Source organism: Phycodurus eques, chromosome 15 (genome assembly GCF_024500275.1).
Source record: "Phycodurus eques isolate BA_2022a chromosome 15, UOR_Pequ_1.1, whole genome shotgun sequence".
NCBI lineage: Eukaryota > Metazoa > Chordata > Actinopteri > Syngnathiformes > Syngnathidae > Phycodurus > Phycodurus eques.
The window spans coordinates 20,760,780-20,776,760 of record NC_084539.1 but is presented as its reverse complement, the minus strand read 5'-3'; the positions used below and the strand labels follow the sequence as shown (position 1 = coordinate 20,776,760).

Below are 15,981 nucleotides of genomic sequence, written 5' to 3'. Positions count from 1 at the left end.
AAATCTTCGGTAAAAAAATGGTACATTTTCCAAGCATGTACGATTCATATGTCAAAGGAATTCCGAGAGGGCCTTTGCACCAGACGGCTCCTAAAGATGTCATAGTGAAACGAGTGTTCTTTAAAGTTTGCGTGATTAATGCTATGCCGGTGACGGGTTCAAATGTGAGCTTCATTACGATGCAAACGAGGCGAGAGCAGCTGTCCACGTCGCCACCGAGTTTACCGACGGCGTCTGCGGGGAATCGAAAACGTCTGCCGCGTCGGGTGACCGCCGACCCCGTTTTGCAGCGGGCCGACAGCACCGCAGCATACAGATGTCAAATCGAGCATTAAAGGTGCGATCAGCGGTGAACGGGCCTTCGCCGAACAGATTCGTGTCGAGCTCCAATTGGAAACAGTCGGACAAAATCTCCTGGACAAGTTCACGTTCGGAGGACTCCGGGAAATGGCTGAAATGAGGTTCAAATGGCCACGGCAAACTACAATGGAGGACTTCTTGAGACTTCTTTGTGGGATTTAATGTCATGTACTCAGAGAAACTGGCTAAGACCTAACTGAGTTATTAGAGTTTTGGGTGTCATGACAATTGCGTAAAAAGTAACTTGACAATTTTCACTTGTTTCGAGCTCATTTTTACTTGAAATAAGGAGGAAGAAAATTGCCAGAAATCGGCTTCGAGGACTTAATTTCCCACAATAATTAGAGTTTTGTATTTTATGGTGAGTCATCAAAGTTTATGGTCATTATCTGCCCACACGCGCAAAAATTTAAATCCTTAAATAATAATTGAGTCTTTCATCTATCGTTTGAGTAAAATTCCCATTTAGTAGCAATGAAACAAAAATCTTTAGGACAAGTTAGCCTTTACGGGACAACTGGAAATGGCGAAAATGACCTGAAAATACTCAGTTTCAACCCAAAATGGCAGATTTTTATTTTGAGCATGGCTTTTTGAGACTTTTTTTTTTTTTTTTTTTTGTGGGTTTTTAATGTTGCTAAATTAATTTCCCCCCCCCCCCCACTCCTCCCCCTCAATCTCCAGCCTCAAGCCCACCATCATCTCTCTGTCCGTCTCTGGGGCATGGCAACGGCGAAAGAGTCGCTCTTCATCTTGGGCGCGCCGGTGATGAATCGATAGCAGCTGAAGGGCTGCGGGAGGTGCGTGAGCCTGATTGATTTCTTATGTTAACACATCACAGAACGCTCGGCAAACAATCGTCGGCTTCCCGTGTCCCGAGCGAGAGGAAGGCTTTGGGCTGGTATATTTTTAACAAATAAAAAGGAAGAAAAAAAAAAAAAAGAGACACCAGAGCCTTCATCAAGTCTAAGGAGCAATTTGTCAGCAATTAAACGGCAATTATTCCCTCCGTCGCCAGCCCGGGTGATGTACACTTGACATTCTTTGCGCGCACGCTGTAATTGCTGACTTTCGCGGACGTCAGACGCCGCTCGCTCGCTGCTCTCCGCAGCCGAGTCCCGTCCTTCGCACATCTTCATGCATTAGTCATGGCATGCGTAAGGGAGATTTGACTGGAGCTGGCAGATAAATGGCTCAAGAGAGAGTGAGCGAGCGAGCGTAGATGCGCCGTGAGAGGGCCTTTTAAGAAAATACTCCCGATAGTGGACGGAAATGATTGACAGATTGGCCGGAAAAAAGAACAAAAAAATACATTTCAAATTCCATTTAAGATTTTCGGGGGAAGCGAAAACGGCCGACATGCAGCGGCGTTGGAGTGAAAATGTACCAAAATGAATTAAAAGACTTTTTTTCTTTTTTTTTTTAAACCATTGTTGCAAATTTGAAAGGTCAAACCGCGTTCCTACACGCCGTCGGGCCAGACTTCACTGAGTCTTCAACTCAGTATAAATCTCGACGAATAAGTGGAAATAAAAACTTCGGGATGCCACTGCAACAGAAACGGCCCCCAAAAAAATGTAGAAATAAAATGTCAATGACATTTTCCTAATATAGCACGAGTGGTACACATAAAATCACCAAACGAAATGCTCAAACTGCGCATAATGTTACAGTGGCTGATTTGTTTTTAAGACAGTATATTTATTTGTTAAGTGCAGTTCAGTTGTATTTAACTTTTTAGTTCAATACATTTGCATTTAGTCATTTAAAAATGTTTGGTTTTCAACTTTCATTTCGGTACAGTTTGTATTTAACGCTTATGTGCAATACATCTTTTAATTAAATTGTCATTATGAGTAGGTTGTGTTTTTTATATTTAAGCGTATTGTTGATGTTCAAACTGTGCATAGTGTTACAGTGGATGACAATAATATTAATTTTAAGAATAAAACGAAAACGTAGACCAACAATTCACAGTATTTTGATGTTGGTTGCGATGTGATTATTTTTCACGGTGGTACTTGGTGTAAAAAGATGCACTAAACTAGTATAAACAGTGAATCCCACCTTATTCCCAAATTTGCCTATTCCCCCCCTCTTATTTGTAGCGTTAATTACGCTGCACCTCTTGCATTAGACCTCGGTGCTGCCTGGCATGTTGTGGCTCAATGTGGTACTACACTCAAGTCGCGCAACTCTAAATTTGACCTTGCCCACAAACAAATGATTGCTTTTTTTTTAAACAATTTGACATTTTTGAAAACAGGAAGATGGCACTGGTACTTTTAAAGCAAGCCCAAGTAGAGCTGTCATCAATCGGTCAGTACGTTGCCCCCTGGAGGATTGGAGTAGAGCAGTCGCGGTGAGCGCAAGGAAATATCCGATTACCGATCAAGTGCAGCGACTGACTGTGTGCCTATTTTTCTGCAACAGCGTGCATCTTCGAGGGAGTTGCACGTACGTGCATGTGCCAGGTTTCGCATGTCAGCGTGCGTCAGTGATGCTATCCGCGTCGGCGTGTCGGTTTTCTCCGAGGACCCCGTCGCGCTGCCCGAGTTGCGCGGCATCAGCAGAAAGTAGTGACCTGCGCCCGTCTACCATTTCCATATCCAATTTCATTGCTATTGCAAAGGAGTGCAACGTCTCACCAGAGGAAACAAGGGAAATAGTAAATATGTTGCTTGTTTTCAGCCGTAGCCAGGGGGCGGGAGCTTTTGCTCGTCGGGAATGATATGCTCGAAAAAACGTTTGCCAGTGCCGCTAATGAAAAACAAGCCCGGCGGTGCAAAACAGGAGCGCTTCTGCTCCCGTTGCAAATGATGTCGATTTTTTTTCCCTTCAGCAAAAATATGATCTGCAAATTTGGACTGATATAGTTGTTGTTTTTATCCATCCATCCATCCATTTTCTGAGCCGCTTATCCTCACAAGGGTCGCGGGATTGTTGTTTTTATATGAAATGGAGAAAAAAAACAACAACAACAGCAACAGCAGAGGTTGGCTACATACCCGGGAAATCTCTATTCAGGCAACAATGTACTACAACACTGCAACAACAAATAGCTAATTGCTCGCAAGCGCGTCCAACAATATAAAGCGAATTGATTTGCTCTCGCTAGGAAAAAACAACAAAGAAGAGCTCGAAAAACATAAACTACCAGGCAGGCAGAAACAAAGGACTCCACTAAAAATGCTGACGACCAAGTCAAAACGAGCAAGGACAAGGATACCGAGAAATGACTCCCCCCCCAAAAGCATGAAAATTATCGATGATCAATTGTCGTACATTTTAGGGTCCAACGATATAAATGAATGATTCTCAAAGTGTAGTACTAGGACCATTGGCAGTATGTCTGCCCCGCCTAGTGGTATGCAAAACAATCACCGCCTAAGAAAAGTTCAGTTGTATTTCAAGTTCTCGTAGAACACATTTGCACATTTTATGATTAAGAGCTGTTTATTTTTTCAACTTTTTAGGTTCAGTTTTCTTGAACTTTTATTAGAAATGCATATTAATTAAATTCTTGTTCAAGGATTGTTTGTTTTACCCCTATATTGAAGTTCAGTGTTAATGTTCAAACCGTGCATAATGTTAGTGTCATACAATCATATTAAATGTACCTTTTAGGAATAAAACCACTGTTGCACCCACAGTGCAATGACGATGAAGGCAATTCTCGTCTTTTTTTTTTCGTACTCGGAGAGATGAGTATTTTTATTATTTTATTTTAGGTCATACGTGGTGTAAAAAAGTTTGAGAACCATGATATAAATCAACAGATTTGCTCAGATTCTACTTCCAGGTGACGTGTTGCTAGGCAGAAACAACGAAGAAGCCCAATAAAAATGCTTACTACATCTGGAATCGAGACTTGGGGGGGGGGAAAAAAGATAGCAGACAAAGGACAAGAAAAGATGGCAGAAAACAAGACATTTGCATTTGAAATAACGACACACAGACTCGATTGATTTTTTTGACGATGAAGAAATGTGGGACGGGGAGACGCAAGCCCGTTTGTCTCGGCCATTTCATAAGACGGTGGCAATAAATACTTGGCCTCGGTCGTTTTTTTTTCTCACGCGCCATTGCCTTTGCTAGCTCTCTCCCAGAAGCCACTCTCCGCCTTGCTCACGACGTCGCGAGCGACGCCGCCAATGGAATTTTGCTTCATTTGGCCGAATTTCCTCGAGTTTGCTCTAAAATGGCTCCTTCAAACCAAAACGGCCGACTTCACTGTTCAATTTCAGGCATGGGTCCTTGAGACTTTTCCTTCGCGCTCTGTTATGATCAACATGTCAACCCAATTTCATGTCGATCAGTGAATAGGCTATTTTTTGGTTCTCTAACGTTCGCGCAGGCGCGCCTGAATGGGTTTTAGGGCCTTGTGTTTGGGACCGCATGCATTTTCTGTTTTCTCTCGACGGCAAATCACGTTCGGAGCTCCTCGAAGGCTCATCATGAGCGAGTTCATTGAGAGCAGTTAAGCGATGATGGCGTTTGACTGCGCTAAATTGCTCCATTTGGAGCGGGAGCACAAGCAATCCTGCGGCGGCAGGAAAGAAAGTTAAAGAGCAAAAAAAGCGACTCAATTGAAGCCACTCTGCCAGTCGGGCTCCCTGTGATAACACAAAGAGCCGCTATTCGGCAAACAGCGGGGCAGATGCCAAACTCCCAACATCAACAGATGCTCTGGCACGCCGCCTGAGCATTCTCCTCTGTTTTCCCGGCTTTTTCCGCCGCGGTTGTCCTGCAAAAGCACGAATCCGTGTTCTTCTTCTGCTCCAGATCCAGATCCAACCACATGATTAACGCCCGATTACACTGATCTTCTATGATTCGATGAATCTGAAAGTTTAATTAATTCTCTTATTAGTTGCCCCCCCCCCCTCACCAACTCTACCATTCCAAAACATCCAAATTAACCTCGATAAATGCAGGCTTCGGAAAAAACAATGCGGTCGTGCGCATTGTCATTTTAGTCCCTCAAAAAAATTAGAATAATAATGTGCTCCGAGGTAAGCGGTGTACTTTTATTACATGTCAAAAAAAATGCTACGCTGCTTTATTCTCAGTAGCCAAAATGAGAACATTATGTTACTAGTGTGAGATTTTACGATCTGTGGCGAGCTTAACCAGCTAAGCTAACAAGGCTAAGTACAGGTCCCAGATTTATTTTTCTTTCTTCCCAAACACAAAGTTAACCCAGACAAGCGCAGGCTCTGGATAAATTTGATAAAAAAAGAACAACTTGGCTAAAAAAGCCAAAAGACTAATTTTGTATGCTACCAAGAAGAAAACCAGTTACCAACCATGGAAATATTAACCCGCTAAGCTAAGGCAGCTAGCTACACGCTCCTGTTGTTGTTGTCCCCCCCCCAACACACAGACACGCACAAAATCCAGATATATGCAGGCTCTGGATAAAACTATCCGGCACGCCGTATCGTCATTTGAATTGAAAAAATAAAAAATAATAATAAAAAATACAAATCCGTCTACAACAAGTAATGTATTTATTATAACTATGATCGGAAAAATAACGCTATTTGTTTGCCAGATTGTTAATGTTACGCTACTAACGTGAGGCCGAGTTATTGTACAACAATCTGTGCCAATCTAAGCTAGCTAAGCTAAAGAGGCTAGGTGCTCCGTTGTTAGGGTTAGAGTTACCTATTTATTTATTTGTTTGCTTGTTTCCATAACCCTTCATGAAACAAGTTAAAGTAAAAACTCCGGATATTGTCTAGTCACTTAAAAATATCTCATAAATCAACTTAAATAAGCAATGTGTTGGACTATTATCTGTAAAATAATGTTATCTTGTTGTTAGCTCGATTGCCAAAATGCTAACATTATGCTGCCAACGCAATGCTTTCTAAAGGCTGTAATAGTAAATAACGAGCCAGTGAGTAAAAAAGTACCGTTTTCACATATAAGGAGTAAAGGTCAAAAGTCGTACGGAAAATAAATACTCAAGTAAATATTTGTACTTGTTTACTTCCTACTGTTGTCTTTTTTCTCAATGTGCATTATTTGTAATGTTTGCTCTGTTTTCCACTGTTCTATCACCTAAAATGTCGCAAAATGTCCAATCTACCATCGTCCAAAGAAAAGCTTTGGCAGGATTGTTGGCTTTGTTGCTTCGTCCCGATGTTTTTGCATTTCACACGATAAAACGCAGGAAAAGATGCACACCGATACTCCCGTATCAGCAGGATCAGGAGAGGAGCGGTAACGAGGGAAAAAAAATAAAAAATAAAAATAAGGCCCAGTGCTCTCGCCAGGAAATAGATTCGCAAAGCCGTGCCCGCATAGAAAACGCGGAGCCAATTTCGCAGAGAAGCGGAATACTGTACGTCAAAAACGAGTGATAAGGGAAAATTAAAGCAACGGAGGACAAAGGCAGAAGAAGATGTGTAAGGGGGAAGAGTCAAAAGATCAACGAATCGTCTCGCTCGACTCCTTCACTCGTTTTAAGATAGCTTCACTTGCGACCCGTGCGGGAGAACACGCAACAGGCGAGCTTTTTGGGAAAAGAAACGTGACGCGGGTATTTTTTGCTTTCGTCCCACATCAATCTACAAAACAACTGAGAAAGGGCTCTTGACGGGAAAAGATTCATTTCTTAACAAATATACAACTAAGAACAGAAGTGACGCTGACTCACCGCATGGCTCGGGGGGGGGGGGGGGGGAGATGATGTAAAAGTTGCGAGATTGCGAATCATCGTCTCTTGAGCCGGCGCGATCCTTTCATCGGACGCCGACGCGGGTACCTTGATCCGGACCCTGTGACGGCCGTCCGCTGCTCTCCCGCTTCTGACACCGCCGGCCGCTTTCATTTCCTAGCTTTCAGACCGCGCGGCTGTGGCCTTCCTCGTCTGGTCTTGCCCTCCTCTTCACCAGAGGTGGCCAAATGACTCGCATTCTGTACTTTGGTAGAAGTACTGATACTTGCGGTGGAAAATTGAAAGACTGCGATCAAATTTGAAGTACTGATTCAATTCTTTTACTTAAATTTTAAAAATAAATACAAATCTGTATCTGCCTACGAGTAAAGCAAAAAGTCATCCAGGAAATAAATATTCAAATACAGATACCTGAAAAATCTACTTTCCCCATGTTTTTTATTTTTATTTTTGGCTTGGTATGTTTACTTGTTTTAATAAATCTTGCCATCATTTTTACCGAACTTAAGTAATATACGTTTTGGGGGAAATAACTACTCTACCAAGTACATATACCTGAAAAAATGTACATTTATATATTTATTTACTTCCCACCACTGCCATTAACGTTATATTGGCTGATAAGTTTTGCCTAAATTCATTGTTACATTTCCAATTTGATCCACAGTATCAGAGTATTTGTACTCGGTTACTTGCCACCGCTTCCCTTCACCTTTCCTTTGTGCTTATCCCAAGTATTGCGATTATTTTTCACAACAACAACAACAAAAAAGATAGCTTATCAGCATTTCCTTCAAAACTAAGTGATTTCAAAAAAAAAAAAAAGGTTCCTTCTTTTACATCATGAAATGATCTAGCCAATGCTCGCCGCGTTTATTGAAGCATTGTTACTTTTTTAGTTTTGCTTTCATTTCATTTATTTATTATTATTATTTTTTATTATTTTCATAGTTTATTTCATTTTTGTTGTGCTGTGTAATACTTAACGACAGCGAGTAACAGGCGTTTCACTTAGCTTGTGCAAGTTAAACGTGCACAATTTTTGCGTGCGTAGTTTGCCCAAGCAATAATTAGTCAATTTGCTTTTTATTTTATTTTACTTAGTTTTATTATTTTCATTATTCTTTTCATATTAAGTTGTATTGTATTAGATTTTTTTTTGGTGGCATTGTGCATTACCTAACCATTGCCGGTTGTTTCGAACAAACTAACGAGAGTAATAGTAAAAAGTCATCTGAAAAATAAATAGTCAAATAAAGCACAGATATCGGAAAAATCTACAGTGGGGTCCTCTTGTTTTCTCTGCGAAATTCGCGGCGTGTCGCGTTCCTAAACAAAATGAAGCGAGGTTAATTATTCATTTCCGCGTTGACACGACGCCGCTTCTTCCACTCCGACGTGGAAGAAGCGTTCGCGATATAAAATTGTAGACTCGGCCGTCGCCCCCGTCGGCGTTAATTGGAGCCGGCGGACACAATTAAGAGGCTGCCATCGTCCTCCTTGTCTGCGTCTCTTCATTTGCATGTCAACAAAAGAGGATATTAAAGTCATCCCAATTCCAACGCTCGACGTTTCTTCGCAGGATCTTCGTGTTTGTTCTTGAGCGAGATTTGCGGCGCGGTGTCAGGATTCGCAACATTTCCATTCTCTCAAACAGATGTGATTGACAAGTGAGTTATTGCCATGGCAACAACTTTACATCGTATCCAGCGCTTGACAAATGCATCAGGCATCCTGTCATCCGGTGAGCGCTTTGATGCGGACTCTGTCAATTTCCGGCGGTTTGGCGGCGAGGCGTTTTGAGTGTCACATACTTTAATTTGCGAGCGCAGTCGGCAAGTCGGGCGGATCGACGCTCGCCTCGAGTGTCCGGGACGTCCGGGCTTTTGTGAAAGATCGTGTCGCAGGAACATAAATCTACCGACCGGTGCCGTCATTTTCACGCCGGCTACCTCGATTTACGCCGCCCGCCGCGTGATGCGCAAGCTCGGATGCGGAATCGACAATCGTCAGACATTTTATTAGGTGAGTATACATACTATACCACTTATTCACAATTCTGAAAAAAAAACATACACGTAAGTTGTAGCGTTTCAGTTTTTATAATCAATCCGACTTTGAGCCAGAATTTCAAGGACAATTTCGTACACCAGTTGCGCCAGACTCCAGAATAAATTTTACATTTTAGATGCAAATGAAATTTTTTTTGTATAAAATCTTTGGCGTGAATCTTTTGATGCACCATTGTAATAATGACAATACAAACTAAAAACACAAGCACTTGGATAAAGTCGCACTCGCATCCCACTTGTGACACCAATTTTAATTAGCGTCACTACCATATTTCGCGTCACTATCGTATTTTGCGGCTTCTCCGCAACAGCAAAAAAACAGAGAAAGGACATGAAAAAATAAAGAAAATGCCAAAATTTACAAAAATTGAAGTCGTTTTATTGTCATTTTTGTTTCTTTTACATTTTCACAATTTGTTTTAGATTCCTAAAGTTTAAAGCAGCTTCATTTGACCTGCAATGTAACAACGTAACAAATGGGTGAAAATTTTTTGCCGCGATAATACCGATAATCGGGATCACTTCGGATCACGAAACGACATTTTTCATCTCCACGGAAGGACCAATCCTGTTCTTTGGGGGACCACCGGTGGCCCCAAGCTCCACACTTTGAGAATCCCTGTCATTTTTGTGGTCTTTATGCGTCCAATTTGTACGACCGATGACGACGTACCCCTTGAAATGTTTGTGCGTGGGCGTCTCGTTGACTGCAAGGCGGGTTAGGACTTTTCGTGCTTCGGTAAAGTTTGGATTTGTTCAGAGTGTTATTGTTTGCTTCCAAAATGTCGGGCGGCTCTTCTGAAAAACACTGTATTCCATTCGCGACTTTGTGCGTGACGTTTGCCCTTTGACTACAAGCTAGCACTCGGCAGCACAAATCCGACGGCGTCTAAAAGTCGCGCCGGCTGACGGTCATGTTTGCTTCTTTCAGTCTCAATTAGCGACGTAGCTGACCGCCTGGCGCCGGCTGCCTCCGTCTGCCGTCAGGAGATTTAAGACTCCGGCAGACTTTCAAGTCGCGCTTTCCTCTTAATTGGCCTCCATCTGCGGGAAAAAGGGCACCGGGGGTGACAGCGCACCTCCGGCGGCAAATCAAATATGCAGAGTTGGGAGGCGTCAAGACAAAAAAGAGCAGATCTCCGTTCTCCGAAGAGCCCTGCTGGCTCACCGACGGTGAGATACCCCCCCCCCCCCCCCCCCCCCTCCCCAAAAAAGATGGAGATAAAGCACAGCTAGGGCCGCCATTGGACAGTTTACGGCAGACGTGTGTAATGGGAAAACGGCTCATCTGGCGGCGTTCCCCGACGCCGTGTGATGAGAGGCGAGCGAGCGTTCGGGGTTTGCGGGACACATTTTCGCCTTTCATCCTCGTGCTCGTACCAGTCGGCGTATTAAAGTCTCATTTAGTCTCAATGGCTCGCTGCTTTTTTTTTCTTCTTCTTCTTCCTTCCGTCCCAGAAGAAATAAATGTTCCCAAAAATGCTGTATTTAAATCTTTAAAAAATAGTAGCTTTTTTCCTCCTTCCTTCCCAGAAGATATTTTTTTAAATGACCTATGCTGAGTAAGAAAATTATATACATATATATATATATATATATATATATATATTTTTTTTTATTTTTTTTTTTTTTTTACTTGCAAGCAAAAATTGAAGCTCCGAACGCTGTATGGTGTGCGGTTCAACTCACGTGACAACAAGCAACAGTTTGGCAGCTAAAACTGGCGAGAATTCTTCCCAAAAGAAGCTTCAAGCTGTTTATTGCCGCTCCCAGCTCAAGTTTAGTCTCAAAACTACACATAAAACAAAGCAAATTACACGTGTATTTAAAACAAACACATAGATTTGCCTCAGGAAAGTCCTCTTTGCTTAATGATAACGAACATTACAAAACGCCATAGACCGGCTAACGAATAGCATCTATGTGGCATTGTTGAAACGCTTTAAGCAATGGTGCAGCAACACATATAGATAGAGATTAACAATATTCACAGGCATGTATTCTTTATCCTCTGCAAAAAAACGACTAATGTTACTGCAGCTTACTTCGTCTCTTATCGTAGTTGCGAAAGTCTTTGTGCCAGCATGGTTGTACTATACTGACCCCCGGTGGCCAAGTCACACACCCCAGAAGGAGTCGAAATGAATGAATCATGAAGCGCACACTGCTTAATTCTTTACATTCTGTTTAATTATTTTTACTGTACTTTACTTTGAATGTCTATTACTCTATTGTTTTTTTTAAATAAAGTATATTATTATAGATTTCTGTTACAAAATCCTTCGAGGCCGGAACGGATGATTTAAGACGCAAATGTTTTGAGTTACGAGCACGGTCAGGGAACAACCCATTCCAGTAAAATGGCTGACATGCTGCATTTCTTTCCCCTAAATTCAACATTTTAGCTGCAGTTCAACAAAGTTTGCGTGATATTGTAGTCATAGCAACATGACAGTCACAGTGGCGGCGCCAGCACATTTGTTTGTGTTTCCGCTTAATTTAAAGCCCTTGCATTTACCATTCATTCATACAACACTCGAAACGTTTGCGCGCTCACTTCCCGCGGCGCCATTGATCGCCGTCTCCGGAGAATTATCTCGGTTACGCCGGACGCCACACATGACAAATTACCTCTTAGGTATTGAGTCAATATGAATTGACAGCGGCTCAGGATGCCACCAAATGACTCACCGGCTCTCCTTTTGACGAGGAGGCGGGCGAATATCAGCGGGAAACTTGTCAGACTTTGCCAAAATGGCGCGCGAGAGCGTTTGCTCTCAAAGTAGAAGTGACAAATTGGTGGGCGGAGAAAATAAAAAATAAAAAAGTGAATTCTGAGCGATGAGTCAAAAAATGCCTTTGACAAAGAATTTAATTAAATCACAGCAGTCATTAAATACTGTGAAGATGCGCCCTCTAGAGGATGAGAGCAGCATTGGAGTGACATCAGATCAATGTGATTGGATGTCTCTGGGAAGTGCTATGATCTGTGCGGAATTCTGTTGGATTCACAGGAACAGAACATTGCGGGAATTTTGCCAACGTCTAGCGGACGACTCGCGGAATATCGATTAGGGAGAAATGAATTATTCTGTTGATTCTGCGCACTCGCATGGGTGGAATTCTTAATTCTCAGCATCTCCACAAATGAGTCAGAGGAGGCGCCCTGTGCGGAGGATGATTATAGCAATAAGCTCCCAAAAAAAAAAAAAAAAAAAAAAGGGGTTAAGTGCATCGGTGTGGTGAAATGTGAGCCTCGGGTCCCCTTTGTGACATGATGGTGACCTTGTGAAAAACTTGCATGACCAATATTAGGTGCAGAAAAAAAACACACACACACACACACATATATATATATATATATATATATATATATATGTATGTATATATATATATGAGGGGGAAAAGCGCCCCCTGTTGTTTCAATGAGTTTAATGTGAAGTGTTAATCACTTAAAACTCCAAAGTCCTGCTAATTCTAATCGATAAAACTATAGTTTAATGTTAATACATATATATATATATATTTTTTTTAATAATATATTTAATAACACCCCTCATATCTAATAGTTCATGGGAGCTTTTGTGTCCCCCGATCCCCGGTGCCCGCAGCGGGAGTTGCGGCGAGATGTTGGCCGGGCACCTCGCCACCAAGCCGGGGAGCGCGAGTGCCATCACCCGGGGAAAAGGGACGGATGCTGGATGAATGGAGGGTGGCTGTGAATGATGTCCGCACTTTATTACCAGCAGCGCGCACACACACACACACACACACACTCCCTTTTCCACATATCCAGCTGACGCACCTGGTTCTTGTGGCGAGTCCCATCTTCGAGTTCTGAAGAGGTGTCCATGTTTCCCCCATCGGCCGGTCAGCGTCCCGCGGAGAATGTGCGCATTACATCCACCAAGGCGAACACATCCGAGCCGTGCAAGTCCCGCAGCCTCGCTTTACTCCAATTGCGTGCAGGAACTTCGTGCAGGGGTCTGCTTCTGCTGCAAATGGTATCTACTGCTGGTTGGGATTATTCCGCAGGGAATGTTCTCCCCCCAAAAAAAAAAAAAAAAAAAAAAAAAAAAACACACACAATTCCCCAACACAACTAAAAAAGAATTTCAAAAAGAGAGCGAAAAAAAGTCCTTTACTCCATGAAAAAAAAGAGAAAGAAAATGCTTCTATGTTATGTTCCAGTGGTGCAGTTTCTCAGCAGAACCCCGCGGAAGCTTCTTCCTCTTTGCAACATCCACGCAGGGTCTGCTTCCGAGCAGGAGTGAGGGAGGGAGCGAGCAGCGCGCGACTGCGCTCCCTCGCGCCTGTCAATCAACGCCCCCCTCCATGAGAACGACACCACACACACACACACATATATATATATATATATATATGCACATCATAGCACTGAGACTAAGTGTGTATGAAGGAGTAAGCGGGTCTCTCAACATGCCTGATCATAAGGATTATGATGATGATGATGAGCTGTCATCTTGTGTTACACATTTACGGAGATGCTCACAGGGAGGGGAGGGGAGGGGGTGGCGTCTGGGACGTCACAACAAGCGTCTTGATGGATAGAAGGTGCTCTTTTTTTTTTTTTTTCCCCTTCTTCACCGTGGAGAAGTGTACACGGAAATTTCCCAGAGGTAGAGTGAGATTTGGCCCAACGGTGTATCGGAGGAGGAGACTTGGAATTTGTAGTTTTCCCTTGGTGCTTCATTTATTTTGCCTTTAAATTTAAAAAAAATTAAAATATATTTTTTTTTTCATAAAAAAGGGGGGAAAAAAACCATCTACTACACTACTTTCAAGACTATCCATCAGGGAATTAAAAAAACAAAACATGTATTTCACATAGGACGCTAAGGGCTTGATTGCTTTTCCCCACAAGTGCAGCCTTCTCCACCTGCTTATATATTGTAGTGGAAGGGCCATACCATAATCAAAAATCAGTAATCCAAATAAGTGACCCAAAAAAAATCACGTGTAAAGCTCATATACATTTTCAAGTGACGTTAAACCACCGATGATATGATCCTCACCTAAATTCCGATGGTTGTAGCCTGTAAAAACACAATTCACGGAAAGTTAAGCGAAACAACCCTGTGCCTTGCCCGAACATGGTACAACCTTGGTCACCTTCGGTTTAGTTGGCAACTGGCTTACCAGTAGGACCAAGCAATATGGCTGCATCTCTGAGACGAAGAAACCTCACAGTCAGGTAAGTCAAATTCATATTCATACATTTGCTTCGACCAAATGGTGACATTATTGTTTTAGCACAAACTAAATGAATTCTTGTTCGCACCACTTTAACTGATCACATGCTATAGCCTAGCTAGCACAGTAATGCACAATGATGGAAACCGTAGTGCGACGTTTATTCCGACTTTAAGGAATAGTATTGGAGACGTGACAGTTGTCGAAAGGTATTTCAGAATTTCGCAGTGTCAGTTCGTGAATAACGGTTTATTGCAGCTTGGAAGCGAACAAAGGAACTCCGAGAACTAAATCCGGGATTGGCAGGGTTCCGACGAGGACCGGTCCGGCACGGTAGGAGTCCGTGTTGTCGGTGGGCCGCAAGAGGTGAGCGCTGGTTCGCAGGGAGCAAGGGCAGATGGCAGACTGGGGACAGAGAACAAGAATTAGGTAGAGGAAACGCACTAGGTTTTCAGGAAGCACACACACACACACACACACTCACGCACACACACACACACACAAACAGCAGCCCTGACACCTTTGCAGCTTATTGGGCTACCGGCGTCCGTCTCGCACGTGCGCCCACTTCTGCCGTGGTCTCGGAATGCCACGGCAAAAGGTGGAGACAATCAGGTTGGGTAGAGAACGTTTAAAAACAAAAAACAAAAAAAAAGAAGGGGACGGACAGTCTCCGAGGACGGGCGGTCGGTTTATCTCGGCGATTGCAGCCGGCTCTTGGAGAGGCGGCTTCTTCTTCCTCTCACCTTTGGTTTGCGTCACGCATGCTGAGCTGACTCACCCTTCCTCCAAATGCCAGGGTGGTTGGTAATTTGCTACCAGATGAAAACAAACAAACAAAAAACGCACACAAAGCAGCAAAAGAAAAAGAAGACAAGAAAAATGTTTTTATAGAAGCACAACACAAACTAAAGGGTGTAATAAGGCACCAGTAAAAGGGCTTTTTTACATTTTCTTTTCCCTTGAGGGACTGACTTTGAGAGAGAGAGGAAATGTCTTGTTTGTGTACTAGCGCAATATTGTTGACTACAATTATCAGAATGATGCGGTCAAAGCCGAGTTAATCATTTGACGCTGGCTAAAACAAGGTCAAGTGAGATGATGGCGTCACATATGACCACAACTCCAAATTTGTTTGAAGTTCGTATACCCCAAAACTTCCGCCAACATTTCCTTTCAAAGGAAAAAAGACAACGCAACGCAAAGTTAATCCTTTGATGCTGGCTGAAACAAGTTCCAGTGAGATGATGGCATCATGTATGACAACAACAACAAGGACAAATGGCACAGCACACCAACATCAAAACCTTATCCTGACTGTGAAGTGTGTTGGGGGGAGCATATGGGTGTGCTTTTCTACCTCAGAGCCTGGACAGCTTGCGATCCTCAATGGAAAAATTAATTCAGAAGTTTATCAAAATATTTTGTAGGAGAACTTGAGGCCATCTGTCCAACAGTTGAAGCTGAAAAGAGGATCCGTGTTGCAACAGGACAAGGATCCAAAATACAGAAGCAAATCAACAACGGAATGCTTAAAGAGAAGAAAAGACATGTTCTTGAGAGGCCCAGGCAAAGTCCTGACCTCGACCTGGTAGAGATGCTGTGGCATGACCTCCAGAAACCTTTTCACAGCAGACATCCCAGGAA

The 15,981-nt window shown here is 42.9% G+C and overlaps 1 protein-coding gene across 2 annotated transcripts in view; it reads right to left on the bottom strand.

Annotated features, from left to right (window-relative positions):
* Positions 1 to 13,162, bottom strand: part of fibcd1b (fibrinogen C domain containing 1b) — an 83,324-nt gene extending 70,162 nt beyond the window's left edge. For both annotated transcript variants that reach the window (XM_061699333.1, XM_061699334.1), the window contains exon 1: positions 12,926 to 13,162. In XM_061699333.1, the coding sequence (XP_061555317.1) occupies positions 12,926 to 12,973 (48 nt within the window). In that variant the 5' untranslated portion in view covers positions 12,974 to 13,162. The remainder of the gene's footprint in view (positions 1 to 12,925) is intronic.
* Between the last annotated feature and the right edge of the window lie 2,819 nt (positions 13,163 to 15,981).